This window comes from Podarcis liolepis (assembly GCF_965112155.1).
Source record: "Podarcis liolepis genome assembly, chromosome: 2".
Lineage (NCBI taxonomy): Eukaryota > Metazoa > Chordata > Lepidosauria > Squamata > Lacertidae > Podarcis > Podarcis liolepis.
In genome coordinates, this window is record NC_139555.1 from 30124918 (window position 1) to 30150288 (window position 25371).

The 25371-nt window shown below is 45.0% G+C and overlaps 1 protein-coding gene across 16 annotated transcripts in view; it reads left to right on the forward strand.

The window, feature by feature from the left end:
• The first annotated feature begins 971 nt into the window (after positions 1 to 971).
• The window catches only part of TBC1D16 (TBC1 domain family member 16), a 56876-nt gene continuing 32476 nt past the window's right edge, over positions 972 to 25371 (forward strand). For 3 of the 16 annotated variants that reach the window (XM_083489982.1, XM_083489972.1, XM_083489974.1), the window contains exons 1-4: positions 1079 to 1226; positions 6602 to 6693; positions 15015 to 15267; positions 17288 to 17915. In XM_083489982.1, the coding sequence (XP_083346108.1) occupies positions 15078 to 15267; positions 17288 to 17915 (818 nt within the window). In that variant the 5' untranslated portion in view covers positions 1079 to 1226; positions 6602 to 6693; positions 15015 to 15077. Of the gene's footprint in view, positions 989 to 1047; positions 1227 to 1276; positions 5240 to 6601; positions 6694 to 15014; positions 15268 to 17287; positions 17916 to 18834; positions 18943 to 25371 lie in introns of those variants that run through there. The other 13 variants (XR_014522594.1, XM_083489981.1, XM_083489973.1 and 10 more) reach the window with 11 other exon arrangements.

Sequence of the window (25371 nt, forward strand, 5' to 3'; positions counted from 1 at the left end):
CTTCTGATGCTCAAACAAAAATGTTTATATTAACAGGTTTAGAATTGCTGAGTACTATTAACATACAAAGTGGTGGTCTGAGGGTACTAACTCAATTTTCTGCAGACCCAATTTCTCAGGTATAAATATTGCATGTGCATATTTCTAGATATATACTTGGATTAAAAAAAGAATTCTGGAATAACTCAGTCACAGCATGAGCACTGAACAGTATGGAACAGAAATACAAGTTTTCCAATAAAGATATACTCAAAATAGAGGACATGAAATCAAGCTGCATAGTATTCAAAAGCATAATCTCTAGGTCTAGGAGATGCAGCCATGCTGTAGTCCAAAGAAATGTGTATAGATTAACTTTTTGGTGCAACCTTTAACTAACAGTTCACCATGTATTATCACCATTATTCTGAGCAGACTGCAGAAAGAAAAGCATGAAACCCTGGCCAAGGCAATCACACTGAATGTATTTAAGTTCATGCAGTAGGTTTCCTTTAAAATGCTCAACTGCTGTGTAATTTAAGGTGGAACTTTATAATGTGTGTGTTTCTCAAATATAACTTGAATATGGAAGAAATATAAGACAAAAATCCAATTTATCATTTTCTATAAAGCCTCTTACAATTTTGGGTTGCTGAAGGCGCTTATTTTCTCATGCATCCTTGTTTTTGCAGCCCAGTGCTGTTAATCATTCTTAGGTTTTTCAAAGGACAGTGTAGTGTCTACAGAGTATGTTACTCATTTTAAAAAATAAATAAATGGCCCAGCACGAGAAAGTCCACTTTGGCTCTGCATGCTTGGTACCTCTGCTCTTTACACTGAAGCTCCTGGCTCTTGCAGTAAAGATGCAGAGACGGGGAACGGGAGCGGGGAAAGGGTTGCGTATATTGTGCAGCAAAGCTTTTCCAGGATGCGAACGCAGCACGTCCCTGGAAACCGGACGTATGACAAAAATCCCCCGTCTCCACGCGATGCCCTTCTGCCGGCCTAAGTATTTGCTCTTTCCATCCTCTTAAGCCCGGAGCGGATCCGGGAAGGAAGGCTCTGTGGGCAGGGCTAGGCAGATAGGGTGGGAGTGCCTAAGGGTGGCCGCGCCCACCTTCCCGCAGACCCTCCTCTCGCGCGGCGAGGATTTAGGAGGCGGCAGCGGCGGTGGCCTCTGGGTGAGAATTTGCCCTGCTGGGCTTTGGGGGGCGTGGGCGAGGCTGCTCTCGCGGTCTTTGCTCGAGGTGTGTATTCCCTGGGAAATAATAGCTTGTGGGAGGTGGGGAGCCGGTTCGATTTTGGGGTGGGGTCTTCATTCAGGCCCTGCGGTGGGTGAGCGGGGTGAATGGGATGTATTGCGGTGCTGGAGGAGGCGAGGTCGCGAGGGGTTGATTCTGGGAAGGAGCTTCATCTCTCGGGGGTTGGCCCTTAGGGGGTGGTCTCCATCCTCTTGTAGGTTACCTGCATGTGTTTTGACACTGGTACCTATGGGAAAATTATGGTGGGAATCTTGCACTGTACGTGGCTGTATAGACACTAGGGGTTGACCCTGAGGTTATATGTGCAGAGAAGCCAGTTGTTATACTAGCGAGGCAGCGGTTGTGAACTGAAGGGAGCCTGGTATTGTGAGCAGGGATTAGCCATTGGGTATTTGAAAGCTGCACACCATAGTGCTCTAGACAAGGGGAATGTAGTCTAAAGAGGAAGGAGATGAGTGTATGTCTCTGTAGAAGGCTTATGATGAATACATGGGGAACATGCTTTCCTTTGGGGTAACTCTCTTTAGGTACATCTATTTATATGTACTATGGTTCGCCTGTCTTTTTTTGCAAGGCATTAAGCATATCCTTCTGTTATGTGACTGGCAGAGGAATGAATGTTTTTTTCTTGTTTTTTAATGTACCTCTTCAGTCAGTCACACTAGATTACCCTGGGCTGGCATGCCAAGTTCCTCAGTTGCATTTGTATATGGCATTCTTCTTTCACTGATTAACACTTAGAAATAATTCATCTTGGCAGGGAAAGGGTGGGGAATGGCACACAATACATGATATTCTGGTGCAGAAAAGCTGTGCGTTAGACATGATCTCTCTCCCCCCCCCCCCAAATCCCCACCTTCCTGGGACACAGTGGTGAAATTGGAACCTTTACTCGCCAGTTATTTGGCAGGATGTAGCAGCAATCAATTTCTAAGGAGACATATGTAGCATGCCTGATGTTAAGATCCTGCTAGCTGATCCTCATGTTTTGTGTTATGCTTATTTTAAAAGCTTGCCTTGGCAGTTCTGTCAATATGTAAATGTCATGGGTGGGGTGGGGCAGGGAGAGCCCTTATGTGGAATAAAAAAGGTAAAGGGACCCCTGACCATTAGGTCCAGTCGTGACCGACTCTGGGGTTGTGGCGCTCATCTCGCTTTATTGGCTGAGGGAGCCGGCGTACAGCTTCCGGGTCTTGTGGCGAACCAGAGCAGCGTACGGAAACGCTGTTTACCTTCCTGCCGGAGCAGTACCTATTTATCTACTTGCACTTTGACGTGCTTTCGAACTGCTAGGTTGGCAGGAGCAGGGACCGAGCAATGGGAGCTCACCCCATCGCAGGGATTCGAACCACCGACCTTCTGATCGGCAAGTCCTAGGCTCTATGGTTTAACCCACAACGCCACCCGTGTCTCATTTATGTGGAATAGTAGCCTATTAATCCTGTGTAGAATTGGGCATGCTTAACTGCATAGGATCAGGCTATTGATGAGCAGACCATTCTGCTCACTTTTTAATTTACAGAGCTTCTGCCAGCAGTGAAAGAGGTTGTGTCTTTCCTTTTCTCCCCACAACCTGAATACAATGAATAATTCATATTAGCCCGGGAGGCCATAAAGTATGGATCTCATAGCATATGGGGTCAATACCAATGTACAGTTAAGTCCCCAGGCTCAGAGCATAAAAGGCCACAAGCATAATAAGAGACATAGTCTCTCCTTTCTACCTAGTATAATTCGATTTTTGTGTAGTCATGTCCCACGTGTAGTTACAGTGGTACCTCATGTTAAGTATTTAATTCATTCTGGAGGTCCATACTTAACCTGAAACTGTTCTTAACCTGAAGCACCACTTTAGCTAATGGGGCCTCCTGCTGCTGCCGCGCCGCCAGAACCCAATTTCTGTTCTTATCCTGAAGCAAAGTTCTTAACCTGAAGCACTATTTCTGGGTTAGCGGAGTGTGTAACCTGAAGCATATGTAACCTGAAGCGTATGTAACCTGAGGTACCACTGTATTTCTTCCTTCTCCAAACTTCTGTGTTTAAATAACACAGTAACTGAGGTGTTTCAATGCCTTCAGGATATTACCAATGAAGTTTATTTTATTATTTATTATTTTATTTATTGAATTTATATATCGCCTATACCCGGGGGTCTCAGGGTGGTTCACAAAATAAAAAGTTACAGCAACGTATGTCTAACAAGCAAATAGTCTTTTGGTCATGCATGCATTCTCTTGGAAGGCAGTTCCCTTTGGAAAGGGGAACAAATCTGTTGGGAGCCATTCTCTCCTATTCATACAGTACATAACATTCTACAGTAAGTATAGACTTGGCACTAGGAATCGGAATGGTTCTTTCGTTGTCCATATACTTGAAATAATAACTTATAAGTAAGCTATTTAAAATAAGCCTTAAAGTACAGTTGATGGTGGAGAAGGTGTTAAAAGACAGAGTTGCTCTTCCTGTTACTAAGACATGCACAAAAAAATCCCACTAGGGAAGTAGTTTGAAGGGGTGATGTGTCAGGAAGGAAGGTTTTAAAAACAAGCATGACTAGCCTGCGACAAAAGTACAGTGTAAAATTGGCTAGATATATGCTTGCTAGTATGTTAAAGGAAAAAGGCTGGTAGCAACGTCCTTTTAGTTTAGGTGATGGTTAAAAAAAGGATTTTCAGCAAGGAGCAATGCAAAGTTGCAAGAGGATTTCATTTGAGATGGAACCACAGCTGCAACATTGTTGTTGATGATGACAGGGCTGTAGCATGTAGGTTTGGAACATCAGAGAACCTGCTTATGCTGAGCAGAGGAGTTAGGCCCCTAGGAATGCACCTGTAAATACCAGGGCTGGGCTGAGGCTTTAGCACAGATTAGTCTTTGACGCACACGTTATAGGAGTTCGTCTCTCGCTTGGCACACAGGCCAGTAATCAGGAGATCAAATGAGATGGTGGTTTGGTGAGTAGGAGATGAGCAAAGGCTTTTGACTCGGAAGACCAAGAAGTGGTACTGCATACTTAAGCAATCCCCAATTAACTTTTAAGTAGAGGAAGGGTGTTGGTGGTTTTAAGAGTTGGGAATGAAGTTAAGGAAAAGGCCAAGACCAGCTGAGGTACAGGACAGGAGTTGGACAGAGATTGCTACACACACACACAAGCGCACGATTCCAGGACAACTTGTCCAGTGAATGTTCTAGGTGGGAGGAAGCTTCCTCATACTTTCTGCCAAGATTAGAGTGGTTTTGGGAGGTTTGAGCCACCAGGCAGAAGCAAGCAAACAAGCAGTTAGGAAACATCACAGAGATCTCACAGGAGCAGGAGTCAAGAATCCAGCAGTGGTTGAACTGGTGAACTGGAAGCAATAGATAGCCAGACTCAACAGGAGGCAAAGAGTAGAGATAGTCTGGATGAGGTGGGGTGCTGTGTTCCATTAAAGTTAGCAAACCAGGCATTCAAAGTTGTTTTCAAGCTGAGGATGTCAGAAAGACTGTCACCAGTATTGTGGTTGTAATATTGGTGGCTGTTTAATAGTTGCATGAGCACCTAATTGTGGAATAGCACCTTACAGAAAAACGGAACACTGGTTTATATCCCTGGGTAGTTTTGAAAATAAAAGTATGTGAGTTTTGTTGCTGTGGACAGTTTAAGGCAGTGTTTTTAAAGTTTGTACTTTCATAAAACCTTTTCCAAATCTATGTGCCTTTGGGTATCTGCCCAGAACCCCTGTGTATTGGGAAGGGTGTTTCACCCCAGAACACATTCATTTGGTGGTAACTGGTCAGACTTCTTGGGCCTTGCCATCATCCTGAGTGAAGGAGAAATCACCCCAACCTTCTTTACAGCTGCACATTTCAGGGCAAGATTGGTAATGATGCATAAGTCAACTTTGTAAAAAATCTTAATGTCCTAGAAAGCCCTGATAAGCGTCCAGGAAGCTCCAGGATTTCATAGAACACAGCTTGAAAACCATGGTGCTGAAGTGATGTGGAAGGTTTGTCAAGTGGTAGGTAAGCTGATGGCGCTGCTTGGACCAGATAATGAGAGCTGAGCTGGGGAGAAGTGCTGTGCTGATCTTCTTGCGTAAGAGCTCAGGCCTGACCTAACAAGGAAGTTTACTTAGCAGAGCAAAAGTTGATAACGTTCCTTCCTTAAAACATGATTTAATCAGCTTCCAGTGAGCTCATTCTTTTAAAGGACTTACTCATTTCTTTGAGTCATTTATTTGTACATGATTCTGGGCTGTGAGGTGCACGTTCACTGCAGTGCCAGAGCACTGTAGCTGGTCTAGAATATGTTATGTTTTGTAAATGGGTGATTGAGAAGCTATTGTGCTCAGCTCCTCAGGGTGTGCTCCTAAGAAGCAGAAATCACTTGGGGGAATATTCTTCTCAATATTCTTCTGGTATGCCTCAAAAGGACTCTTGGATATCTGCTTGCTTGCTTGCTTGCTTGCTTGCTTACTTACTTACTTACTTATTTGGTAACTTGATCTTCTGCCCAATGGTTATAAGAGAACTCTCTTAGAGATGCTCTAAGACAGGCATGTCCAAAGTCCATTTGGGGGTCCTCATCTGGCCCTGTGGCCGGTTTCATCCAGCCCGTGTGGCAGTTTATTTATTGGGGTCAAATCCTTAATAAAGCTCAACAAGTTCAATCCTCAGCAACTTTGATCAGCCCTCATGCATGTTCACTTCATCAAATCTGCCCCTCTTTAGTAATAATAGTAGTAGTAATAATAATAATAATAATATATTATTTATACCCCACTCATCTGCCTGGGTTTCCCCAGCCACTCAGGGCGGCTTCCAACTGAATATTAAAAACAATACAGCATCAGACATTAAAAACTTCCCTAAACAGGGCTGCCTTCAGTTGTCTTTTAACGGTAAAATAGTTGATTATTGCCTTGACATCTGCTGGGAGGACGTTCTACAGGGCAGGCGCCACTACCGAGAAGGCCCTCTGCCTGGTTCCCTGTAACCTCTCTTCTCGCAGTGAGAGAACTGCCAGAAGGCCCTAGGCGTTGGACCTCAGTGTCCGGGCTGAACGATGGGGGTGGAGACGCTCCTTCAGGTATGCAGGACCGAGGCTGTTTAGGGCTTTAAAGGTCAGCACCAACACTTTGAATTGTGCTCAGAAACGTTTGGGCACCCCTTCTCTAAGAGGTCTGTAGATTATCTTGAGAGAGATTGTCCATGTTTAAACTTCCTCTGGAGTGAATAACCACCAGTTATTGTGCACCAGAGATTTTATATATATATATGCAAGGTTTCTTTCATCCTTTACTTCACAAAGTACATTATAATCTGTGTTCAGTCTTGCAACCACCCTTGTGAAGTAGGTAACTTCTGATCCCATTTTACAGGCGACACTGTACAATGAGTTGTAGCTGCTGTGATCGATGCCAGCGGAAGCACAGTCCTTTGCACGGCTTTGGCACTCTCTTGGGCAAGAGAGGTGAGTAGCACTTACTCATGCTGCTGTTTCCAGAAAACCTCCCCTAAGTTGTGTGGTGCATAGTATTAAAGGGCTGGTGGTGGATCTGGACCACTGTACTAAAGCCACTGTACTAAAGCCAATGTGGAGACTGAGCTACAATTCAGTCTCTGGTTCTAATTTCATCCCAGTCACAAACTCACTAGGAGACCCATCTCCCCATCTGCAGCATGGGAATAGCAGGGCTGCCCTACCTTGCAGGGTCGTTGCAAGGGTTACCACAAGATAATGTATGTCAAGTGCATTGCTGAGCACCCATAAAGTGCTGCGTAAATACTAATTGAAATTCTGCAACTGTTTCTTCCCTTGCAACAATACAGTTACACTTTGCAAAGAGCAATAGTCAATATTTGGATTTGCGCCGTCAGAAACTTGATTAGCTGAGGGCAGGGACTGAAGGCGTGCAGGGGTTAGGATCTTCCAGATACCGTCCCAGATGGGAGTGCCCATTGTTTTAACAGTTCCTGGGAAGTAAGACTCGCCGCCCCCACCAAGAAATATAGTCTCCTCCTTGGCACTGATGCTTTCCATTGTCGTGTTTTCTCTCCTTCCCTCCCTTTTTTTGTTTTTGTTTGCCTTGCAAATATAGCAAAGTACTTTGTGAATTCAGAAACAGTGACTACTTGAAAGAGATGAAATTGCCATGGTTGCCCCTTGTTTTAGTAATGTCTTTGGCTGCAATCCTAAACCCACTTACATGGGAATAAGCCCCATTGAATTCAGTAGCACTTATTTCTGAGTAGATATGGTTAGAATTGAATAGTTAGTTGGATTACTGTAATTCCTTATATGTGAAGCTGATTTTGGGGGGGGGGGAAGTCTTGGGAAACTTGAATGATCCAGCCGTAATATTGCTAGTCCTTAAACATCTACACTAGCTTCTGGTGTATATGGGATGTAATTCAAAGTGCTGTTTTTGACCTTTAAAGTTCAAAGCACATTAGTGTCAGGATATCTAGAAGACCATTTTCTTCTGTATGAACCTACCTGTTAGCTGAGGTCTTCATATTGGGCCCTTCCCACCTTTGAAGGTCAGGCAGCTATCTATTGAGGAGCTGGGCTTTTTTGTGGTGGTGCTATATCTATGGAATATCTTCCCAAATGAGCTCTACTTTGGTGCCTTACTTATTGGCAACAGGTTAAAAACTGTTTTATCCTCTCATTGTTATGGGCAGTCATACTTTGCCCTTTTTGCGATGATTTTACTGGTTGCTTTCCACTGCTGCTTCTTTTGTTTAGTCTTTTGTGCATTTGCTGTTTATAAGCTACCTAGATTTCATCGTGTTTTAAATTATATCCCTTGGATGCCTGGAAAGCCATTTGCTGAAAATGCAGGTTATAAATATTTGTGTGGTTTTTTTTTTAAGGAAACAAATAACTAAAGAAGGAAGTGTATTGCATACTTGAGTTTTAGGTTCTTCATTTTCTTGCACGTGATGTTAGAGGAAGCACCGACTATGCTTTCGTTGCAGTTACAGTAAGAACTCAAAAGTTCTTGTATGTAACCTGTTAAGTCCCCCTCCCCTCACAACCAGCAATGAAGCCAGGCATCCCAGTTCCTGCTGCATCCATCTTTTGATACAGGACCATTCTTCCACACACTTGGCATGTAGCAAAACTCTTAATCAAATACAGCTCCCTCTTCTGAATACAGTGGTACCCCGCAAGACGAACGCCTCGCAAGACGGAAAACCCGCTAGACGAAAGGGTTTTCCGTTTTGGAGGCGCTTCGCAAAACGAATTTCCCTATGGGCTTGCTTCGCAAGACGAAAGCCCATAGGGAAATCTCCGGGGACCTCTTTTAAATGCTAGCGGTGGGGAGCAAAGCCTTTCCCCCCCTCCGGCCTTCAGAAGAGGTCCAGGAAGGATGGCGGGGGCCGAAAGGCTTTGCTCCCCAGCGCCAGCATTTTAAAAGCAGTCCGGGATAGCAGGGAAGCGCTTCCCGCTATCCCGGACGGCTTTTGAAGGCAGGAGAGATCCACGAAGCCTGGGCGCGCTGATGTCAGCGCGCGCAGGCTTCGGCATGCCGGCAACTCTCCGCCAGCAGCGGCAGCGCTGCCGCTGCTTGCGGAGAGGTCCGCGAAGCCTTGGCCGGACAGCTTTTGAAGGCAGGCGGGGGGGAGCAAAGACTTTCGCCCCCGCCAGCCTTCAGAAGAGGTCCAGGACCTCTTCTGAAGGCTGGCGGGGGGCAAAAGTCTTTGTCCCCCCTGCCTGCCTTCCCAGGGGCTTTTAAATCGCCCCGGACAGCGGAGAAGTCCTCCGCTGTCCCGGGGCGATTTTAAAATGCCGCCCGCCAGCATTTTAAGATCTTAAGATCTTAAGATTTTAAGTTTTTTAAAATGCTGGGGGTGGGAAGAAAATCCATTGTCCCCCCCCCCAGCCTTCAGAAGAGGTCGGGGGACAGACTGTCCCCGGACCTGGTCTGAAGTCGGTTTCCCTAGGAACGCATTAATTGATTTTCAATGCATTCCTATGGGAAACCGTGCATCGCAAGACGAAAAACTCGCAAGAAGAAAAAACTTGCGGAACGAATTAATTTCGTCTTGCGAGGCACCACTGTATGCCTTTCGATTCCATGGCAGCTCTTGGGACCTCTGCACTGCTGCAGTAATTTCTATTGTGTAATTTTAATGGTATGGCCACACTCCTTCGTCTTGATTAGAGAAATGCAAAATAAATTGGTGTGCAATATTAATTCTTTGTCTGCGATTGAATCTTCTGCTTATACCCATCTGCCCCCGTGCTTTTCACAGTCCTTTTTATCTTTTCTCTTACTGTTCTTTGTTTCTGTGCTAATTTTGTAATGGGGAAATTTTAAGAAGAGCTGTGCATATCTATATTTCCCATTTCCTATCCCCCCCCCTTCTGACTTTCCCATAGTTGGCTGGGGCGTTGCATAAATCTTCAGTGCTTTGCTGCAGGGAGCATGCTGTCTTGCATGCCTTTCAAACATTACTGGGTTCTTGTAACTGTGCCAAGTCTTCAATAAGAAATCCATCCTCCCAGCCAGACCATTCCCAAAAGCCATTCCTCTTTCTGATAAAGAAGAAACGTGCAGCCGGAGCAAGTGAGCAGCCCTGCCAACAGGATCTTCGGCTGTTTGTTCAAAAGGGATGGGCCTTAGAAGAAAGCAGCCAACTGTTTCTGCTGGCCCAGGCACTTCTTTGCTGATGAGAAGGCCTGGGGGTTATCCAGTTGCTGCCTGCCTCCAGGGGCATTGCCCATGAAAGTAGCCAGTAGCTGACTGGAAGTACGCTGTGGGCTGCAGCACAGGTGTTCAGCAGTAGCAGCAGCAGCTGAGTGTGGGAGGAAATTAATAGGGCATGAGCAATTATTATTTTTTAAGGCAGCTGGGATTTTATTTCACCGCACATGATTGCATCACAGGTGGGGGAGAGCACTGAAGGGCCAGCTTCACAAATTGCTTGCTGTTTCCAAACATGAGGAACTGGACTCTCCAAACCTGAAATTTCTGCAGTACGTGATTTAAAACAGGAATTGTTTTAGAGCGTGATGCCACAGCACTAATCTCCTGTCTGCACCAAGGCCTTGCATCATGTTTACTTGGGAATATGCCCCAAGAAGTGTCTGTCCTCAGAACCTGCAATGTAGGCATGCTCTGCGCATTACTTGGAGCAGTGCGGTCGCTTCCATGTTACTCTGGGGTTCCTCCTACACAGTTCAGGTGAACTGTGTGCACTTACATTGTTGACATGCTGTGCACATCCCAAAAGAGAATACAGTGGTACCTCAGGTTAAGAACTTAATTCGTTCCGGAGGTCCGTTCTTAACCTGAAACTGTTCTTAACCTGAGGTACCACTTTAGCTAATGGGGCCTCCCGCTGCCGCCCGCCACCGGAGCACGATTTCTGTTCCCATCTTGAAGCAAAGTTCTTAACCCGAGGTAATATTTCCGGGTTAGTGGAGTTTGTAACCTGAAGCATATGTAACCTGAAGCGTATGTAACCCGAGGTACCACTGTACCATACTTTTCCATGTATAAGATGCCTCCATGTATGTGAAGACCCCTATTTATTTGAACCCAAAATTAAGAAAACAAAACCCTAAACCAGAAGTGAAAATCTGGATGAGCGGTGGCAGCAAGTTGTTGATCTTTTTTTGGGCGATCACCCTCAAAGTTTCCAGCATGAGGTGCGCATGCAGTGCTGCCCCGTGGTGCAGAATCAAAGGCAGCGGTTGGGACACCGCATGTGGCAGCTGCTGCTGCTGCAGGGAAGCGAGGGGAAGGAGGCTCCCAAGCAGAATACCAAGGAAGAGCCAGGGGAAGGCAGCGCCCACTGTGGGCCAGGCTAGGCCGTCAAGCAAACTGAGCTGAGGAAGGTGGTGAGTGGGCTGTTTGAGAGGGGAAGCGGAAAAAGAGGAAAGAGCAAGGAGAGGCAGCTGTGATATTAATGCTGCATTCTTATTTTTAGATTTTGATTCATGTGGAAATTGTTTTCCACTTGGTTGTGTATTTTCTAGATGTGGTTTATTTATTGTTTATGACTTTTTAAAATTATGTAAATCTTGTCATGTTGTAAGTCGGCTTGAGCATTGTTTTTAACTATGGAAAGGCAGCATACAAATAAAATGATGATGATGAGGCAGTTTGCAGTGGCAGCTGCTCTCGCTCTGGTGGTCGAGCCAGCGAGCGCTTCAGGAGGCAGCAGGAGGAACTGCCTCAGCCCGCCCAAGCCAAAATCCCGGATATATGCTTAAATATTTAAAAAATCCCTCCAGATGCCCATGTTCTGTGTACAAGACAACCCCAGGTTTTTTACTATTTTTTTAAGTCTTATACACGGAAATATACGGTACGTTGCGTCTGTGTTTTGTAAACATGATGCACGTCTGAGCCATGTGGAAAGAAGGTTATGCATTGCTGGGATGCAGTGGCATTAACCATAGAAGCAGAGCAACCATGCTGTGCCCACTGATAGATTCATAGGAGCACAGGAATCTGCTTTACACAGAGTTGGACCATTGGTTTACTTAGCTCCGTGTTGCCTGTACCTGTATTCCCCAGCCTCCAGATGTTGGTGGACTGCAACTCTCATTGCCCATGGCCATCAAGCTATGCTTTTTTGGACTTATGGGAGATGGAGTCCATCATGTCTGAAAAGCACCAGGCTGGGAAGGCTGGTCTACTGTAGCAGGCAGCAGCTCACCAGGGTTTCAGACGGGGGTCTTTCACCCACCCAAACTAGAGAGACCAGATTGAACCTGAGACCTTCTGTAGGTAAAGCAGGTGCACTACTGCTTATCTGTGGCCTTAATGGCTTGGGGTTGATGCAACCACTTTTCTCCTCCTGGCCTGATAAGCCCTGTGTTCTTTGAAATGTAGTATTCATGTCATATGCTGTCTTGGGTTTCCCAAGCACTGTCATTCAGAGGTTCTTATGCACTCTTTGTGTGTAGCAAGAGAGATTAAGTTCAGTGTAGGATCAGGTGGCATGTTTGTTTCCTTTTAGATCCTCATCGTGGGCAAAAAACAAACCAACCCTTTTCATGTTCAGCAGCTGCTTTGCTTTTGCTCAGCAAAAGCTGGTGATAACGCGAGGCTGCTTTTCATTCCATAAGGGGGTCAATCTACTGCTGCTTCAGGCCCCTGGAGAAAATAGCTGGGAAAACATGTGAGTTTGTGCCTGAGCAGGCCAGATTCCCCCCCCTCTTTCTTCCAGAGGAAATGCTGCCTTTGCATCCCCCCCCCCGTGGATGCATCTGCTGCTCCCTGACTCTGCCAGTAAAAGACTACAGTACTACATCATGACACTGTCGCACAAGCTCAACAATACACAAGGCTTTCTGCACAATACAGAGGAACAACATGGCTGCAAGCAGTTTTGCTCCTCTCCTCAGAAGTGTGAGCATCTTCGTTTTGTCTGCGTTTTTCAGTGAGACGGGAGATATACATGGGTCAAGAGCTTTTGAGCCTGGTTTGACCTGGAAGTGTGTGTTTGGCAGTGGTGGAGAATAGCATGTGAAATTTCAAAGATGTCTTGGTGAAATAACCGGGTCACCTTATCAGAGTGTTTAAGGAATATACCCCTCCATAAGGATGATGGGATGCACTTTCTGAAAACCAGCATCTTAAGAACTGCCCTCTGGCAAATTACTCTCAAATCCGTGTAGTTCCTTGACATGCTTCCTCACTTGAACCCTAGTAGGGAAGTGCTGCAGCCATTGTAGTGCCAGGTGCATGGTACAGATGGAATAGGCTTTAATTCAGGAGTGGCTAACCTGTTTCGGCCTGAGGACCGCGTTGGAGGTGCATGCCAGTGGTGGGCATGACCAATGTATGTTCACTTTCATGTTTGCACACAGCACACATATATATCGCAACTGCACTCATGCATATACAGTACACACACAGAGACAACACATGTAGCATGCATACATATCAGCAGGCAGATGAACACATTCTCTCTGTGTGTGGAGATCATACCACTGGGGAAGGAGGAGGCTGTCCCCCCAGCCCAGCCCTGCAAAAATGTACTGCCGCTGCTTTAATACTAGAGGAGAAGTATGTCCTGCCTCCCCTCCCATGGTACATACATGCTGCTGCAGTGGAAGAAAGAAAAACCTGTGTTCTCTAGGTAATGGGGTTGCCAGAAGGTGCAAAGGGAGATGTTCTAGAAGGAAGGGGGAAAGCCATAATTTTGAGAACAGGTAGAAAGTGAACTATTTCTGTGTATAAATAGCTTCTTGGCTTTTAGTGTGATTTTTAGGTCTGCTGCTATTAGTGCATCTGCCTTTTTTTGTTTCCTCCTTCCTTCTCTCCTTTGTGCATCTCTGACTGTCTCTCTCCTGTATCTGCATGTGTTAGCTTATGCATGCATTTTCCCCGGCCTGCTTTCCTGTTAATTATTTAGGGGGACAGGCACACAGTAAGGTTTGATCTAGGCTTGCTTCCTGATATTTCTCTTTCTTTCATTTTCTGCTTGCCTTTTCATGCACAGACCAGAAAGCCCTTGAATCTGGCATTGCAGGGGATGCCTCACCTGGTATATCCAGGTGTCGCTACAGGGACCATAGAAACCAGACCAGGTTAAGCTGACCCTGGGAACAAAGAGTACTGACTAAAAAGGAACAACTGTGCTTGGAGGGGAGGCTTTGAGTGGGATCAGTTTTCCCTTGGCTTGTTTTTTTCTGGTGGACCTTTGGAGCCAGTTCATATCTGAAGCTGGTGATGGCAGGAACGTGTTGCTTGACAAGCTCCATTTTCAAGAGGAGTCAGAGGCTACGTATACAGAGGCTTGTCACTATGCTACAAAAGAAACAATAGCTACAGCAGTTCCCAAATTGCACTCCTGGGCAAGGTGTTCCCAACATCACTCTGCAGAGATCCAAAGGAAATAAGTGATGATGGCAGAAATGCTTATTGAAAATACCTGGTGCATTCTCAGCTAAAATTCATCCTTCTTTTCAGACAGCTTCTGTTCCAAAATGTGATTGCATAGCTCTTGAAGAAAGCCCCTCTGTTGTTACATATTAAGGTGGTATGGAGAGGGAAAGAGGGTGGGGTTTTTTTGGGAGGGGGTGTTCCCTCATTTTTTCTGGGCCATCTCATCTCTCTGTTGAATTGCAGACAAGAACTGTACAGTGGTACCTCGGGTTACATATGCTTTAGGTTACATACGCTTCAGGTTACAGACTCCGCTAACCCAGAAATAGTGCTTCAGGATAAGAACATTAATTGGGCTCCGGCAGCGCAGCAGCAGCAGGAGGCCCCATTAGCTAAAGTGGTGCTTCAGGTTAAGAACAGTTTCAGGTTAAGAACGGACCTCCGGAACGAATTAAGTACTTAACCCGAGGTACCACTGTAGTGTTAAAAGTGACACTGGAAATCTGTGACCAAAAGCTGTGAATTTAGAATCCAGTATCATTTATTTTTAATACTTCGGAATGAGAAAAAAAGAAACTCCAAATTACAGGTTCCGTTTCTGGTGTTGCAAGAAAACCAACCGTAAGCCTTGTGGTCCCACAAATATTTAACCAATCTGCTGTGGCAGCATACGCTTTTGTGGTCCACAGCTCATTTTTCTAGAAGTAGTTGCCTAAACTGTGTTGGAGTGGGGTTTGTTTGTTTTTTAACAAAGACTTTCTTATTCTCTCAAGTATTGTATTATTTCCCCCCACTACTCTCATGTGACTGAGACAGTGTCATACTGCACTCAAGGTTTCACCTCCTTTTGCATGAAGGCAAGCAGTATGTGTCTTTCTGTCCATTCTACCTGTTGTTGTTCTCTTTCTGACACTTTCTCTCCTTTCCCCCTGGGCAGAGTTGACTGTCTGAATTAGGTGCTTAAGTGGAGTCAACAGAGAATGGAAACACTCCCTTGGCAATGTCTCTGGGAAGACTCCTCCGACGTGCCTCTTCGAAAGCATCTGACCTCCTGACCTTAAATGCCAGCAGCAGCAGCAGCAGTGGCGGCGGCTCGTCTTCCGTCTTGGATGGGGGGATTATCTACTCCAAGAACAATGTCTGTGTCCATCCACCTGAGATGCTGCAAGGCATCGTGGAGCATCACCCAGGTGAGGGCAGGCTGGAGACATGGGTTGGTTTATCTCATTTTGTTTTCGAGTCTCTCCCCATGAACAATCTTGAAGCAATTTAACAATAAAAGCTTCATTAAGAAATTCTTAGAAGTAACAGATTAGGCTGAGGGATGGAAAAAGGTTAATAAATAATGAATATTATGGATTACAATAGGAAGCAAAGATTAGAAATTCGTAATTGAAAAAAAGAGATATTGGTGTTATAAAATATGAAACTGGGAACTGCTAAATATGTGATATGATGAAATTCGGATTGGAGGGTGTCGAGGAAGTCTTTTGGCAATGTAAATATACCAGGAAATAAGAAGAAATAATTCTTCTTTTATTATTTTGTTTTTATTGTTGTTATGTTTTTATGTTGTGTTAAGTGTAATGTTTTTCTTTTGTGTTTATGTTTTTGTGTTATAAGAGAAAACCAATAATTTTTTTAAAAAAAAAACAAACATACAATAAATGCTTCAATAATGAAACAGCTATTAAATGTAGTTTCGGGTTCAAAATTGGGATAAAAATGCCCACTTGAAAGGTTTGTTGGAAGTGGAAAGTCTTCAACGGGTGCCAAAAAGATCATAGGGATAGCATGTGTCTGACAGGTAATGGAATTCCAGAAGGTGGGTGCCGTAACACTAAAGGCTCCAACATTGTATGGAAGGAATCTCATGATGAGATGGTGCCTGCAGAGCATGGTGATCAGTTGCGTATACATGGGGTGAGATGATATTTTCCGTATCGTGGTCCCAGGCGGTATAAGGCTTTGCACAGCGGTATCAGCACCTTGAACTTTTATGCTGGACTTAATGTTAAGGAAAGTTCTATGGGATACACTTTGTGCACAGAAGAGTCTCTCAGTAAGCATTAATTGTTCCATAAAACCTCTCCCTTGACTTCTTACCTCTTATTCTCAATCCCGTTTCAAAGTTGCTATGGAGGGTCCACTTGGTATTCCTTGTTCTTCCCTTCTCATCTTCCTAATGCTTTGTTATTTCTTACGTAAAACATCAGCGTGTCTGTGGTGGTGAATTAATAATTTTTTTTAAAAAAAGACCCTCCTCTTAGGGCTAAACTGCACAGGATGCAAGATTGGAATTCCCAATATTTGTTAAAAGCTTAAAAAACAAGGGGAGCTCCCCCTTTTCCACCAGAGTCTTTTTCCCAGTTAAAATTGCATCTCTTCTCATTCCTCCAAAAAGCTGCTGGTAACTATGCTGGGGCAAGAAGAAGACAGGGTAATAAAGGAGCCAATCCTTTTCTACTCCCTACCCCACACTAATAGGGATTTTTTTTTTGAGGGGGGTAGTATGATTAAACAACGTTTGCCCCACCCCTGCTTTAGTAACATCCTGAAATTCAACCAGATTCCAGCCTGACATGAGCTCTGGAGGAGTAAGTGATGATCTTAGGAAGTTGCCTTAATACCAAGTCAGAGTCAGTGGTCTATCCAGCTCAGTATTGTCTAGTCTGCATGGCAGCAACGCTCCAGGGTTTCAGGCAGGAGCTTTTCCCATCAGGGATAGAACCTTGGACCTTTTGTAATCAAGGCAGATAATCCATAACCGAATGGTGGCCTTTCCCATTTTGATTTTCTAGGACTGGCATCCTTATTCTTTGGGTTGCAGTTGGCCAGAAGAGTGCTCTGGTGTTCCCTCTAGCAGATGTAAAAATGACTTGGATGTGCTGATTGAGTTGGCTATGTTTTTGCCTCTAATGCCCTGTTGGATCCCAAACCGAGCTATTGTAGATACTAGCTGGAGAGTAAAAAGCAGTCAAGAATGACGCTCAGTCAACCAAACATTGCTCCAGTGGATGAAGCAATTGGGTCTGGTTAGGGGAGGAGGAAGAAGTTGGGCTTAGGAGAGAGCTGCTCAAGAGGCAAGTGAGTGATGGGAGGAGTCCCAGTGGTAGCAGGAAACTGGAGTGCTCAGCACCCTTTCAGGATACCTGCCATTCATGAAGTTGGGGCTTGGTTGTAACTCTGGGGCACTGTGTTCTTTCATAGGCTATTTGTGCCTGTACATGGAGAAAGATGAGCTGCTTGGAACCACGCTTATCTTGGCCTGGGTCCCAAATTCCCGAATTCAGAGGCAGGACGAGGAGGCCCTCCGCTACATTACACCAGAGAGCTCCCCGGTCCGCAAGGCCCCCCGCAAGCGTAACCGCCATACTCAGGGTTTTGGCGCCACTATGCAGGCTTCCCCCTCCGAGCAGAAGCGAGCTGTGACCCCAAAGGATGAAGAAGACGTTCTGACCGTGTCGCAACTGGTTAGGGATGTGGCTCACGTCAGCTGCCCTTCGGAGGAAGGGGAGAAGCTGTCCCAGGGTTGCTTGGCAACGGACAGCATCCACAGCTCGGCTCAGCCTGCCCACAGTGACTCAGGTATCTTATCGACAATCAGTTCTCTGGAGGAGCACAACCGGTTGGAGGAGTCAGTGGAAGAAGGGCTGGAGACCCACCTGGAGACTGGAGAGGACGACGAGGGCTCTTTGGAGTTGTCTGCCGATGATGTCAGCAGAGACAGCACATTTGACTCGGACTCTGATGCCTTCTCTTCTCCATTCTGCCTCTCACCCATCAGTGAAGCCCTGGTGGAGAATGTTGGCTCCATGTTCCTGGTTAATGAAAACAGGTGAGTTTGTGTTCCTTTGCTCCTTTTACGGTGTAATCAAGGAGCAAGATTATCCAGTTATAGAACAACTATTTGTCTGGTTTTTGCCCCTGCTGAGGGGCATTCACTCTACTGCTCTCAGCAGTGTGATTTTATGTATGTCTGCTCAGAAGTCCTACTGAGTTCAGTGTGACTTGCTGCTGCATAAGTGTGTATAGGATTACAGTCTATTCTTTTGTGCCTCAGAGGTGAAGGCCCTGGATTCCACTAGCTGTCCAACTGTGGTGACATGCGTTGACAGTAGTCGCTACATATGAGATCCCATTTGGTCATTGAGATGGTAGACCCTGCTTGTTTTGAGATACCCGCTGCAGTGGAGGTGTAGTTGCAAGCCGTGGTATAAGTTGCTTTGATGACCAGGATGTTACTTAAATATGGATCTGAATGTATGTACCTGTCTTTTTTATTAGTATTCATGTCATGTAAGGAATAGCTTTTAGCTGGCTGACAACATCGCCTTACAGCAAGTTGCTTCTTTCAGTTTGGGGGCACTTCTGTTTGATGTTATCTACAGGCAGCGACCCTTTTAGCCGTGTCCAATTGACATGCAGTTGCCAACGCATTGGTCCATTTGGACCTGGAAGAAGACAGAATGGGGACTGAATGGCTGGCAGGGCAGAATGGGGGCAGGGCACATTTATATGGGCTTTGCTGATGCACACAGGGGCTGGGAGCAGAACCCTGGCACGAAATGGTCGTCACCTGTATATCCAAGACAACTTTTACCTGTCTGAAAGATGGATGAAAGAGGAGCTCAGTTGTGTGCTTCAGTACCCTGGATATAGTCTTGGAGCTTAGGCTGGCTGTGCTACTATCCATGTAATTTAGGTTGCCAAGATTATAAATTGCCAGGCTGATTTTTCTCTCTGCTTTCCTCTAGTGCTGTTGTGCAGGAGTGGCTTGCCATGTCTTCCTGTTCCTGCGCTTCAAAATCTAGATCTTATACAACTTACCATTCTGTGACAAACTGCAAGGCTGATTTTCTAGGGTGAAGATTTACACTTTATCAATAAAATGTGACTGAAGCCACAGCTCTCCAATTTAGTGCAGTGCACACTGTTTTGCCCGCTCATTGTGTGGGGAGGGTGCCCTCGTGTGGCCTTTCAGTTATATTGCAAATTGGCACATGAGAAAATATTTTAAATTGCAGAAGGCTGGTTTTCAAAGCTGTTAACTTTGCATGGTTCCAAGATCCCGTGTGCTTTTTGATGCTTACTTGTCAACAGGCAGCATTCCTGTTCTGTGGGCTGTGGTTTATAGAATAAAGGCAGTCAAGGATTTCTCTTTGTTTCCAGAAGATGTTGCTGTTCAAGACATGCCTAGTGGGTAGCCGAGTTGGCTAAAGTGTGGTGCTGATAATGCCAAGATTGCAGGTTCGATCCCAATATGGGACAACTGCACATTGCTGGTTTGGACTAGATAATCCTCAGGGTCCCTTCCAACTCTACAGTTCTATGATTCTATACTGCAATCTGTGGATGTTATTCTTAGTAAACACGTTTGGAGGATTACACAGAGTAGCTGAGGTCTTTCAAGCTGTGGGATGGTGGGAGTGCGTAGGTGGTTGGGAGAGTTGTTTATTGACATAAAACAATTCGAACTCACTTTTCTGAAATGCTCCTTCCTTAAAATAAAAAATACAGTTAAAATAAATTGTACATTAGCTTCTTTTTTTAAGCCCCAACAAGCTTGCCAGAGAAATCAGCCAAACTTGAGTTGAACTAGGTTTTGCATTTATTAGACACCATATGCAAGGCTCTCCCAGGTTTTTCATCAGGCTTCGAGGGTCTCAGCTGAAACACAATACAGTTTTCAGGCTGCACAGATTTCTGCATCTACATACTGGCAAGAAAGGACTGAAGTAAAAAGATAACATCTTTAACACTTTTTCAATTGTCCCATTCCTTTCTAACATTGCACAATGACGCATCTCTCAGGGCTGAAATGTCAAAATCACTTCTGGTTTACTTCACCTTTTATTCACTTTACTTTTTATTGTTATAAATGTGGTTAAAGGTTTTTTAAAATTAAATATAAGTGACTTGATCGTTCTCTTTCAAGCTCGTATACAAATCCCTGCTTCAGTAAATGTTCTTGAGCCCATGGCAAGTCCAGTAAAATTGGACAGGATGATGATGATGATTTCAGGTCTTTATTAAAACACAGACTTAGATAGCTTTCCAGGCCTGAAGTTTGAAGTCCAACAGTGAGTTAAATATTGCTGGACTGCACTGAGAGGCTGCTCAGAGGTAATCTCCAGAAGGAATGGTGCGTGGATGAAAACAGCTGGACATTCATGTAATTTCAAACCTCTTGCACTGAATTAACTTCAACATTTGGTTGTTTGATAGTCCAAGCTATTGCTTCCAAGTGGATCTGTCAATATGCACACAGGGTGTTGTTGGTGCTTTGCAAGTGGAGTTTTGTTCACGCCTTGGGATTTCCCCTCCCTCTCCTCCCTCTTCATGCTCCCAAAATTTCAGGTGGCAGAGGGACTCCCAACCCTCCGAAGTAGATTTTGAGGGTGCAGGGGCAGGGCTATGGGGCAGGGAGGAAGGAGAGGAAGGGAAAGTCCTGTTGCACAATTGGGAGTCTGTTGCGTGAGCAGAACAGCAGGGTTGGATGCTGAGAGACATCCTTTCCCCATAAATAGCTACAGGGATGTCATCAACACAAATCAGCAGTCCCCTGGTGCCCACCCCCATTTATTTTTTGTACAGAATATCATCTTCCTTTGCCCTGGTTTGGAAAGAGACTACGTTATTGCAGTCACATGGGGGCGGGGGAGATTTCATATATGAGCTGGATATGCCACACAGTCCATATGCATGAGTCTCCCTCTTCCAGTCCTTTGCTGTTACTGCTATTAAGTGAGGAAGATACTTAATCCAGGCCTCCACATAGTTGTGTTGGTGTGGATTGCCCAGTTTACATATTGCTTCTTTCATGCAGCTGAACATACGAGCCAGGATGTTGTCCTTAAGCCCTGTCCGTCTTGATTCTAGGGCCTTATTAGGAGATTCCAAGAGGAAGGAAAGGGTCTTTGCCTCTGCAAGGATGTAAGGCTCCAGCTAAGAGGCCCCTGGGCTGCTCCTATCTTTCTCCTTTGTGACCTTCATGGCAGGATGCAGTTTATGTTTTCCAGTTGTATCCTGCCCTTGTTCATTTTATATTGTTCTGGGTTTGCAGGGGGCAAGTACAGTGGTGCCCCGCAAGACGAATGCCTCGCAAGACGGAAAACTCGCTAGACGAAAGAGTTTTCCGTTTTGGAGGTGCTTCGCAAAACGAATCTCCTATGGGCTTGCTTCGCAAGACGAAAATGTCTTGCGAGTTCCTGCGGGTTTTTTCCCTTCCCCCCTTTTTCTAAGCCGCTAAGCCGCTTATCAGCTGATCCGATAAGCTGATAAGCCGCTAAAAGCTGCTAATAGCGCTAATCCGCTAATCCGTCAATGGGCTTGCTTTGCAAGATGAAAGAACCGCTAGACGAAGAGAATCACAGAACGGATTCTTTTCGTCTTGCGAGGCACCACTGTATCCTCTAAAATTTTGGGTGCCAGATTCTCCCAATTACTCTCTGAAATTACTGAATGTGGCGTTGGCTCAATGGATTTAGCAGGGCCTTCACAATAAGTCAAGCCAGCTTTCTCGGGAGATTGGCTGAGAGAGGTGCCATGAAAGAACTAAACAGATGATGGCACTGACATTACCCTGACGAAAGGCGAGCCATTGGGACATTCAGTGTCACACAAGAAGGGGGGTGGAGTCCCTCCCCCAGCTACTTGTTAGTTAGCAAAAGACAATAGCAGAGTTGGGAAGGGGAGGTTGCCAGGGTTACAGGGGGCATGATGTCACCACAGGAAAAAAATGTCCTTTTTGCATGAGGCTTGGGTTGCATTTTAGGAAAGGTTTTGGGCAGAAAGAAGGATGGAGCCAGTGGCCATGCAGGCTGACACATGGAGAAGCTGCGTGGAGATACAGATGACATTTGGGCTACCTTTGTATCAGGGCTGCACTGACATGGTGAGCGAGCCCCTCGTGAGATGCGATGCTCGGAACCCTCTCTCCGTCCAGACTCAGATGTAAATATGTGTAAATAAACTGTATTTCACAAAGATACTGAAGTCTCCACTATTCCTCTTTTCCCCAAAGGAAACACGGACACTGGTAAAGTGCCAAGACCCCTGGAATCTCAAACTCTGCAGTGGAGATTGGGGTGGCCAGAAGCTATATATCTCTCTACTTATATCTATACCATCTATATCTATACCATCTATATCTATATCTAGCTATCTATGTCACCTTCCAGGACAAAACCCTCCCAAGGAAGTAGGCATCAAAACCATGATGCACAATATATCAGATAATGAATCAAACTGCAGTCTAAAGGAAAACATTACAATAATAAAGTAGCAGTTGCTTGTTCCATCATATGTAGGTTGATCCTTGTTTTGTAAGCAAGCTATTTTTGGTGTGGCCGCGTTATACCCCTTTATGCATCATATATGAAATTTCTGGCATTCATACACAGTGAGAGGGGGTAGCTCATCAACTCCCTTCTCAGCACTGGCCTGCTGCTCAGTTTGGTAGCTAACCACTGGCATATGTGCATGTTTTAATCCTGTATGCTCATTGTATGCACAGAGGTGGAGCCTGTCATATAGCAATCTTGGATTCTTGGGGTGGTTTCTTTGTGTGTGTGCAGTGCTATGAGCACACCCTTTGGTTTCCTGGTTCTCCTCCAGACGCTGCCTGGCTCTCTGGTTTGGTATTTGAACAAGGACTCCCCTTAACAGCATGTGGATACAGAAATGCACAACACCAAATAGCACACATTGCAGCTGCAGAGCTGGTAAACCTGGGTTCAAAATAAACTTCCACCTGTCTTTTAACAAGCGGGGCTGCAATGTGTAATCAATTTAAAATGCTGGCCACTCAAACATGTGACCCCTGTTAACTGAACATCTGATTGTCTTTATTTAAAAAGATAAAAGTACAGTTCGTAAAATTGGAGGTGGCTTTTTAGAAGCATTTTTCTTCTAAAAGGAAAATAGGTGCCTGCCACAACATGCACTGCATTTCTTTAAAAGAAAGAAAGCGTGCTTTGTGTTTCATGCTTAGTGTGTTGTTCATCTGCAGAGTTAGTGGACTGGCTAATCAATTTATTGACAGTAATATTATTGATTGGTCAAGCAACAGCCCTAGCAGTAAGTAATATAGCTTTCCCCCCTGTTCTTTCTAGTGGCAGTGTTGCAGGAATTGGGAGTCCTGTCGCGACAGTCTTCAATAAAGACCAAGCCTACTGGCTGCTGTTTTGCTCTGGTATTCCTGGCTGGTGTCCTTGTTTTTTGTCCAAGGGAGCCCTCAGATTTCTGTGTTAACAGCAGGAATTAAGAAACAGCTTTGGGACAGGAGGGATGCATGTGCCCAGGAAAAACGTGGAATCCTTAGGAGGCAGCTTCTGCGGGTTTTGGCTTGATGCAATGCTTGCATATTTCTTGCCCTTTCTGTTTCGACTCCTTTCTAGGGAGCTGGTGATTAAATTGCTTTCTTGTCCAGTTGTGTTATTGGGCAGGGAGTGTGCAAGTGTCTGTGGGACTGCAAGCAGTAACCGAGTCTGGGATGTTGCATCATGCTGTTGTGGCAATTCACCGAGGAGGCTGGTGCCGGCTGAGATCTCTGTAGAATTAAGCAGGAGATGAAATTACTGGCAGAGCAGTTGTGAGCCATAGGTATGTAATGGATGGAAAAGCAAGTGTAGGGAGCAGGGAATACCAGGTTTTCGAAATTGGCTTCTGCTGTATGATGTTAACGTGGGATTTACTTCATGCAGTCTGTGTTCCTTTGTGTTCTTCTTTTTATAGAATTGGATTATCTGCTGTGTTGTCACCTATTCAGTCAGCATATTGATTGAAATAAAGCAATCCACACTTCCAGAAAGGTAGCTGTGTAGGACTAACATATCAAAAACAAAGAGCCCAGAGGTACATTTGGCACGCCAAACTCGCAAACCAATCCTAAATGCCCAATCTGTCCATAGGCTGCATTTTAGCTCCCATCCTTGCTATGTGACCTAAGGTGAGTGAGGTTAAAATAACCAATTGATTAAGGTCCCACCGATTGTGTGTGTGCACGTGTGTGTTTTTACACCAGACAGACTCATCGACTCCTTTGTATGCCTTTGTCAATAGTTTGCCTTGCACCTACTGTAGAATTAAGGACTGAGTTGGATAATAGAATACAGTAATGGGCTGTAAAATGTACCAAATGGGCCTATTTCAGTGAGATTATAAGGCTATGTCAGAAACAGAGAGAGGCACACCTGCATCATCAAAGGCACCTGTAGGACAAAATAAAAATCCAGGAAGGAAGTGAAGCTAAGGGATTGTACCATCTCCCCACCCCCAGGAAGGTGGTAAAATTTAAGATCAACCACCAGTTCTATAAAAGAACATTCCTTACACGTATCAAATAGGACAATTGGAGCAAACTGTGCAGCAAAAATGATCTTCTTTCACCATTTCCATTTTGTTAACAATAGTGGAAGGACAATCCATCTTAAGGAGCACAACCTTGACATAAAGCACAAAGACAGAATTTCTATGTACACCTTGCTTTTAATTATGGTTTTATGCATTTACTTCTGTTGTGCTTAACTGATACTCTATGCCTTTGCCTGTGTCAAAACTGGCTTATAACCCTAAGTAAAGATTTGATCTGATTTCTTTGTCTGTGTGTTGCCAGCAGAGGCCTGTGAAAGGAGAGTAGCTTTGTAGATGGGAGGCGATGGTGCCTTAAGCAACTCCTGTGAGGAACTGGGATCAAAACAGGAAATGTCAAAGGTATGAGCTGCCTAGCATTGTGTCAATGTTTAAACAGCGGAGAGGGATTATTTTAGGTAGGCTCTGTTTCATATGGGCTCTTCCTATTACCTAAGACAAGGGAGCAGTGGTGGCTTTTGATGGATTGTTGGCAAAAGATGCAGGGTGATTGGGAATGGAAATTAATAGATTTCTATTCTTTTCAAGGTGAGACATATCCAAAGTAGACCAATATAAGAAACAAAGTAAGTTTTGAAGGTCCACGGATTTGTCTCCTGTGTGGTGCTTTCGCTGTAAATATGGTCAAGGTCTTCTGGAAAGGAATAGGGCAATGGAAGGAGCTTTGAATGCGTTGTGACATCTCTCTCTTTGGCCTCCTCCCTCACTACCTCAACAAACCAATATGGCCCAATAGCGCTTTCTCTGCTCTACCCCATAGCCCAGTAGAATTTTTTAGCTCTCTACAAATCAGAGCTCTGTATGCATACCTGTGAATGAATGAGAGAGAAAGAGGAAAAGATTGTCCAAATAGAAGGGACACCACACAGGACATCACACGCTGCCTTGAGATTACCGTATTTTTTGCTCTATAAGACTCA